This window comes from Quercus lobata, chromosome 1, assembly GCF_001633185.2.
Source record: "Quercus lobata isolate SW786 chromosome 1, ValleyOak3.0 Primary Assembly, whole genome shotgun sequence".
Taxonomy (NCBI): domain Eukaryota; kingdom Viridiplantae; phylum Streptophyta; class Magnoliopsida; order Fagales; family Fagaceae; genus Quercus; species Quercus lobata.
This window is the reverse complement of record NC_044904.1, coordinates 29,096,741-29,104,423: the sequence shown is the minus strand read 5'-3', so window position 1 is coordinate 29,104,423 and position 7,683 is coordinate 29,096,741. Positions and strand designations below refer to the sequence as shown.

General features: G+C 36.5%; 1 protein-coding gene across 2 annotated transcripts; it reads left to right on the top strand.

Annotated features, from left to right (window-relative positions):
* Positions 1 to 891: 891 nt before the first annotated feature.
* LOC115985940 (tropinone reductase homolog At2g29260, chloroplastic-like) lies at positions 892 to 7,329 on the top strand. Of its 2 annotated transcripts, XM_031108828.1 has the most exons (10): positions 892 to 1,295; positions 1,428 to 1,635; positions 1,831 to 2,047; positions 2,140 to 2,246; positions 2,691 to 2,845; positions 3,726 to 3,779; positions 3,928 to 4,135; positions 5,863 to 6,079; positions 6,208 to 6,310; positions 6,662 to 7,319. In XM_031108828.1, exons 1-9 carry the CDS (start codon positions 997 to 999, stop codon positions 6,273 to 6,275), a joined length of 1,533 nt encoding a protein of 510 aa, XP_030964688.1. In that variant the 5' UTR covers positions 892 to 996; the 3' UTR covers positions 6,276 to 6,310; positions 6,662 to 7,319. The 2 variants fall into 2 exon arrangements, with proteins under 2 accessions (XP_030964688.1, XP_030964685.1); XM_031108825.1 differs by lacking the exons at positions 892 to 1,295; positions 1,428 to 1,635; positions 1,831 to 2,047; positions 2,140 to 2,246; positions 2,691 to 2,845 and adding an exon at positions 2,887 to 3,427 and having other exon boundaries at positions 3,700 to 3,779; positions 6,662 to 7,329.
* The last annotated feature ends 354 nt before the right edge of the window (positions 7,330 to 7,683 follow it).

Genomic DNA, 7,683 nt, shown 5'->3' with positions numbered 1-7,683 from the left:
CGCTTAAGCCCCGATCCTAATCTTTTTGTTCTTTCACAAGGCTATACGTTCCGAGCTCGAGAGGTTACATCGTGCCGCCGTGACTTTTGCTACCACCGGTGGCGATATCAAGCCCTTGTTCGACCGCTGCCATTTTCTCCAAGCTATTTACAAGCACCACTGCAATGCCGAGGACGAGGTGTGTTTTGTAATTTTATGGATTTCTTTCAGATTGGAAATGTTTTTTTTTTTTTTTTGGAGGTTAAATAATATGAATTTTCTATCAGTTTTTGTTTATTTAGTTGTTAGCTTGAATAAAATTGATTATCCTTTTGGCTGTGTGTTCAAATCCAAGACCTCGTTCTGTGATTAAAACCCAGATCTTTCATCTTCTTGGTTCAATCTCTTGATGTCTAGTTCGTTCTCTATTTTTTTTATTTTTATTTTTAATTTCTGGGTTTGTGTTCTTGGATTTAGGATTGTGTTCTTGGTGTTCTTGCTTAAGACACACTTCAATCTCAATTAATGTGATTTTTTATTTTTATTTCTGTTTTTTATTTTTTTATTTAATTAAAATCAATAAATTATTTTTTAAAATTTAAATGTTGACTTGGCATTTTTTAATAACAAAATAAAATTTTTTATTATTATTTTAATAATTCCGTTTGCCACATAGGTCAGTGCCCTAACGGCACTGACGGAAAGGACTAAAACGAAAGACGTTTTTCTAAATAGGGACTAAAAGCGGTAAAAAAAAAACTTAGGGACCGAAATGAAAATCGCGTAAAAATGTAGGGACGAAAATGTGTTTTTCGCCTTATGTTTTTTGGTTGTTGTTGTAAAATAGACCGTACCAAACGGCTCTTAAAACAAAGAATAATTTCTCGCAGGACTAGCAAAAACGGAAAAACATTTTGCAATGAAAAGAACAACCTCTCAAAAGTCAAAAGACTCAATACTCAAAGACTCACACTGTCACACTACTCAGCTGAGCTGACTGCTTGCTTCGCAGCTCAAATGTCTCAGACCCTCTTTCCACTTCCACTGGCTCCCTCTTCTTCTCGTTCTTCTTCAAATCTCTATAAAAACTCTAATCTCCTATACCCACACTCTCCAATCTTCTCAAACCCCACGTTTCCTCACCCGTTGACTTTTCATTCCAAGCTCCGAATATCACAACCCACCTCCATAACACCCACTCGGAGCCATCCCATGTTACATTCAAGCACTAACAGTAACAGTACCCCAATTGACAATCCCAGATGGTCTCTCCGTGGAATGACCGCCCTCGTCACGGGTGGCACTCGCGGAATCGGGTACATATTTTTACATACATAGAAAAAAAAGAAGTCTTGGAATTTATTTTCTTTTCCTCTTTGGTTTGTGAGAATTGAGAAATTAATTTTATTGTCAACTGGGAATTGGGCATTGGTTTCTCTACTTTTTAGGCATGCGATTGTAGAGGAATTGGTGGGTTTTGGAGCCAGAGTGCACACGTGTTGTCGGAATGAGAGTGAGCTTGATGGGTGCTTGAGTGAATGGGATAATTTGGGTTTTGGGGTTACTGGGTCAGTCTGTGACGTGTCAGTTCGATCTCAGAGAGAGGAGCTTATGAGCACTGTGTCCACTTTGTTTGATGGGAAGCTCAACATCCTCGTAAGCTTCTTTATTTCCTCAATTTTTTTTATATACAAAAACATTGGTTTTTGTGTTTCTCTTATTGGGTTTCAGAATGTTATGTATTGTGTCTGTTTGTGGTATTCTTTTGAGTTTTAACATGTTATAATTTGAAGTTTTGAACTGCTTTTCCTGTTTACTGAACTGGAAGACTGGCTTGTTTTTGATCCGTAGATAAATAATGTCGGGAGAAACATACGGAAACCGGTAGTGGATTTCACTGCTGCTGAATTTTCTACTCTCATGGCAACCAATTTTGAATCTGTTTTCCATATTTCTCAACTTGCTTATCCGCTTCTCAAAGCATCAGGAGTGGGAAGCATTGTATTCACCTCCTCTGTATCGGGTTTTGTTTCACTGAAGTCTATGTCTGTTCAGGGAGCAACCAAAGGTAATTTACCTATCAGATGAATGTATCCATGTTCCTATGAATTTTGAACTCAAGAAGCTTATAAAGAAAATTTTGTTTATTTGTGATTCCAGGAGCAATTAATCAACTTACTAAAACTTTGGCTTGTGAGTGGGCAAAAGACAATATAAGAAGTAATGCTGTTGCACCTTGGTACATCAGAACTTCAATGGTGGAGCAGGTAACTCCAGATTGTTATGTGACCATTAATTGTGTGCAACATCATGGTGGCAAGGGCTGTTGCCTTCATTCTCCATGGAAGTTATTCCCCACACTCCTGCACCCATCCACTGACTCAAACTCCCCCCTGACTACAATCATTTTAGGGGAGTGAAATATAATTGAAAAGAATCATTTCTTATTAGATTTACTTAAAAATCTTGATTTGCTGCATAAGCTCTACTGTGTTAATAAAGTTCTAGGTTACCAAACAGAATTTGCTCTGCTTGTCTCCACATTTAAAAATTATGTTCAATACTTAAGCTTCACTGTCATCGTTGCAAGGCAACTGCACCTTAGTAAATTCAAAGTTTAAAACATTAGTACTTGCACTAATTGATTTATAGCAGTTATAAAGGCTCAGTACAAGAAGTCAAAGTTGACCTTGAGCCTTTATTTGTTGTAGGTGCTCAGCAACAAAGAATACCTAGAAGAGGTGTATTCTCGAACCCCTCTTCAGCGTCTTGGAGATCCAAAGGAGGTCTCTTCCCTTGTGGCATTCCTTTGCTTACCTGCATCATCCTACATCACTGGGCAGATTGTTTGTGTTGACGGAGGGATGTGTGTAAATGGTTTCTACCCAAGACATGACTAGAAGTGGCAACTTAGCCTTTTTCCTCATCTGCTCTTGCTATACTTTGACCCCATTCAATTTAACCTCCACCATAAATGACATAACTCCCATGCTTGTCTTTCGGAGTTCTGCAATTGAACTTATTTTTTTTTCCTAATTATTGTTCTTTGTATATTTAAAAGTGAAATTTCTCTTTCTGTCCTTCTAATGGCATTTAATCCAGCTATATTACTCTTTGACCTTTCCCATTTGTTTTATTACAATATTTTTGTAATCATGAAATGATTCGAACTGACAAGAGAGAAGAAATTGTAACATTAGATCTGCTAGTTGAAGAATTTTCTTTTTGTGTATTGCTATAAAGAAGATAATCTATATACGCACTTTCTAAGTTGACAATCACTTGAATGCTTGGAGGGAAGGTACATCAACAATTTAAATTAATATATACCTAGCTAACTCCTTCTGACCTTTTATATATTTAGACGCACATAGGAGTTGCAGAAAACTTCAAGCACTTGAGAACAAAATTTCTAAGTTAACAATCACTTGAAATGCTTGGAGGGAAGGTACATGAGCAATTTAAATTAATATATACCTAGCTAACTCCTTCTGACCTTTTTTGGGCTTATGCTAAAACTTGTATTTATTGTTTTTATCTAACTTCTTGTTTTTTTCTGTTTTGAGTAATTGCACTAGGCTGAATTTCTTAGGTATATTTCAGATCAATGGAGGGGGAGAAACCATTGTACTCATTACTATATTACTCATTTGAGCTACTAGAAGTACAATGAAATCAATAGATCAAGGAGAGATTAAGATTGGGGATAACATGGTGCAGGCAGGGAGTAGATGCAGAGATGATAGATTGTCACTTCTGGGAATGACTGCTCTTGTTACTGGTGGAACACAAGGAATTGGGTCTCTCTCTCTCTCTCTCTCAAGTTAATTGCTTCATGGTTGTTCATTTTTAAAGAACTCTGCTTTTATGGGGCCTGTGGCTACAGAGTACTAATCTTATAAAAACTAGTAGAGGCTTATTTATTGCAATGTTTTGTAATTATGTCAGGCATGCTGTTGTGGAGGAATTGGCAGGGCTAGGTGCAAGAGTACATACATGCTCAAGGAATGAAGCCAATCTCAATGGATGCTTACATGATTGGGAGATGAAGGGTTTCCAAGTCACAGGTTCAGTTTGTGATGTGATGTCTCGAGGTGAACGAGTCAAGCTGATGGACACAGTATCCTCAGTGTTTAGCAGGAGACTTAATATACTTGTAAGTCTCAATTCAGTTTAGTTTATTTATTTATTTTTTTTGGATGTGTTTAGTTTAATTCATTGCATTCTACATAGCAATTTTAGCATCACAAGATTGTAATGTAACAATGAATCATTACTGCTGTTGTGGGACTGGAATAGAAGTGAGGTTATCGATGGAATTCATTAAGTGCAATCATTCTGGACAACTGTGACAGACAAAAATGGGATTGCAACAGAAAATAGGTTCCAGATATTGTTAAATGTTTTTTTTTTTTTGCCATTCCATTGTACCCTCTCCTATTCTGTTCCTTTTGTGACCAACACCACCATCACCACTACCATCGCCATCACACTGTCGCTGCTGTCACCTCTGCCACTACCATCATTGTTGCACCACCTCTTCCGCCGTCACCACCACCTCCATCACCACTGTGCCTAAATGAAATATTAATAATTTTCTGTGCGAGGTAAATGGCAGAAAATGTTATTTGGATCATTTTCAGAGTTGCAACAACACAAGAAAACAAGTCATTTTGTGATGAAACAAACGAATTGCCAGACTTGAGGAATTTAAAGTGAGTAGATAATTCTGGCAGCTGGTTATAGGGAGGGATTCCCAGATCATAATGAAGTTACTTTTCTGAAAGATGAGAAATCCTTTTCCTGTATCTTTCTAGCTTGGACTTAGCAGCCTCTTATGTACAATAAAAACCCAACATTCAGCCCAAAAAGAAACCAATAAATTGAGCTTATCTATACCAATTTTCAGAGATTGTAACTGGAAATGAGGTTTAGGGAGTAGATAATTCTTGGAACTGGTTGAAGAGATGGAGTTGCGGATCATAAGGAAGTTACTTTCTGAAAGATTGGAAACATTTTTCCTATAGCTTTCTAGCTTGAACTGTGCTGCTTTTTCGGTGAAATAAAACCCAATATTCGGCCACCAAAAAAAAAATTGAGCTTATCTATAACAATATTTAAAGATAGTTTTGACATCAAAACCGTCACTTGCCACATTAGAACATAGTGGAGTCTAATGTGAATTAGCATCGAATTGTAGTTTCCTCTGTTATATTCTTGCTAAAATTGGGGGTAAAATTGCCTACCATTGACCTCCTTAGACCTTGTAAAGGTGGGAGCCTGGTGCGCTGCGTGTGACATTTATGTATTTACTAACATAATTGTTCCATGTAATGTTATTTGGGCTTCCCCAAATTTGTAGCTTGTATATGGCTTTGTGTATTTTGAACATCATATTAATAAATAATTGTTTAACCAGCCTCCACTATGCCATCGGCCCATCGCCAATGAGCTCTAGCTCAACTGGTAGCTCCTCCCTTTGAAAGTGCTAGGTGGAGGGTAAGGTTATGGGTTCAATACTCATAGTCATTGGGTATGTGCGTAACTTACCAACAAAATAAAAGCATTTACTATACCATCAATATCATTGTTTTTAGTTTGAGAAGAAAAAAGGACCATCCAGGGTTCTGGTATAAACAAATTGCAAATGCATATCTTCAATCATTCTTTACATCCTAATTCTGGTAGCCTGAACCCAGGAGCAGGATAGTTTTTTTCTTAGCTAGTTGCATAAATTAAATTTAGAAAACTTCATTTCTGTGAATCCTCCAAAGGAGTTTCTCATACCAATGTTTCTTATAGAAATGTTCACAGCTACTCTTGGAATGGCTTTCCTTCTTGTGAACCTTGGAAATCCTGTTCTTACTAAATTTTTTATCCTAGATAAACAATGTGGGGACAAACATCTGGAAACCGACTGTAGATTACACAGCTGAAGAATTCTCTACTGTTATGACTACCAATCTTGAATCTGCTTACCATTTATGCCAGCTGGCACATCCTCTTTTGAAAGCATCAGGAGTAGGAAGCATTGTTTGTATTTCTTCTATTGCTGGTGTGGTGGCACTAAATGTTGGATCTATTTATGGTGCAAGTAAAGGTAATATACTTATGTAATTTAAATTTTTATTTTTCGATTTGATCTGTTAAAATAATGTGCATATTATTCAAACCTTATGGATTTGTAAACTTTTAAATTCTGACCCTAAAAGATTTCTCTCTATGCAGGAGCAATAAACCAACTAAAGATTTGGCATGGGAGTGGGCCAAAGACAATATTAGGAGTAATTGTGTAGCACCTTGGTTTATCAGAACCCCCTTGGTTGAAGCTGTAAGGCTGTAGCACCCTTTCACCATGCTTGTGCATTCAATGAATGTGTTTTTCACTGTTCTGTGTGCAGTTAATTTTTATCATGTTCTATTTATTTGGGCCACATGTGAGTCATATGTAGAGTTAAAAGATAACAGAAACGTGTGGGCGTGCGTGTGTGTGCATGCAACGGTGCACGACATTTACACCTGAAATAGAAATGGAACTCCTAGGCTTTAATTCTCAAAAACATTTTTTGAAGAAGTTGGGATGTTGCTTAGACTTGGACAGCTCACTAAGTTAAAAATAATTCTGTATTCATTTACATGATATGAAATAAGTCCTTTATGTGACTTCTCGTTACTATTGCAGGCTCTCAATGACTAGCAATTTTCGATATCGGTAAATGCAAGAACTCCTCTTGGACGCCCTGGAGAGCCAAAGTTTTGTCCCTTGTGGCATTGCTTTGCCTACCTGCATCCTCTTACATAACCGGGCAGATTATTTGTGTGGATGGAGGGGTGGCAGTGAGTGACTGACAATAAACATCAATCTCCTTATGATTTTTAAATGAGACATTTCCATATGTTCTCTACTGTAAAAGTGGCATTTTAAATTCCATCCAATGTGAACTGGATGAGGGTGAGGTAAATTTGTAACCATCCTGATCTAATTATCTTGCCAATGGGAGAAAAAAAGAGAGGATAAATCGCAAAGCTTTCCTTCCATGTGGTTTTGTGAATTTCCGAGGGTCCTCTAACATTGTGCTTAAGGTGAGTTTAGTTCAGCTCCTTGTAATTGTTATTTTTGAAAGAAAAAAACACTAAACCAAATAGGCCCTAAGTCTGTATATCCTTCAGGTATGGGCTTCGCTTCATTAGCAAGGACAAAACCAAGAACTTCTTTTGTGGACTCAGTGGTCCTAAAATGCAAATGAATGAATTTCAAAATCTCACTCTCACACGCATATATAGACATATACATGTAGGTATATATGCGTTTAATAAAAGTTTTCATACTTTGCAAAAGATGACCAAACCAATATTTCAGGGAAATTCTTGATTCAATTTCTTAGATTTTTTATACTATATTCCATATAAAATTGAGAATTCATTGTTGATATCAAATTATATGGACTAGGTTTTTGTTTTTTGCTTTCATCTGAACTGAATTAGTTTTATCTTATTCAGTAATTAAAGAATTTATAATATAAAACTTTGAATTCAAATTGGCATGTATTGGGTATTTGTAATATATTTTTATCTTTATTCACGTGTTATGAAATAATTACTTTTAGCCTCTAAAACATTTGAATTTGTACATCGAAAATTTATTTCATTTACCAGCAATACCTACAAATTTGTGGAATACACTACACTATCATATATAACAAT

Coding starts and splice junctions, on each gene's coding strand:
- LOC115985940 (XM_031108828.1), top strand. CDS start 997: ATGTCTCAGACCCTCTTTCCACTTCCACTGGCTCCCTCTTCTTCTCGT. Junction 2,846..3,725: donor GTTTGTGTTGACGGAGGGAT/GTGTGTAAATGG, acceptor CAGAGATGATAG/ATTGTCACTTCTGGGAATGA. Junction 3,780..3,927: donor GGTGGAACACAAGGAATTGG/GTCTCTCTCTCT, acceptor TAATTATGTCAG/GCATGCTGTTGTGGAGGAAT.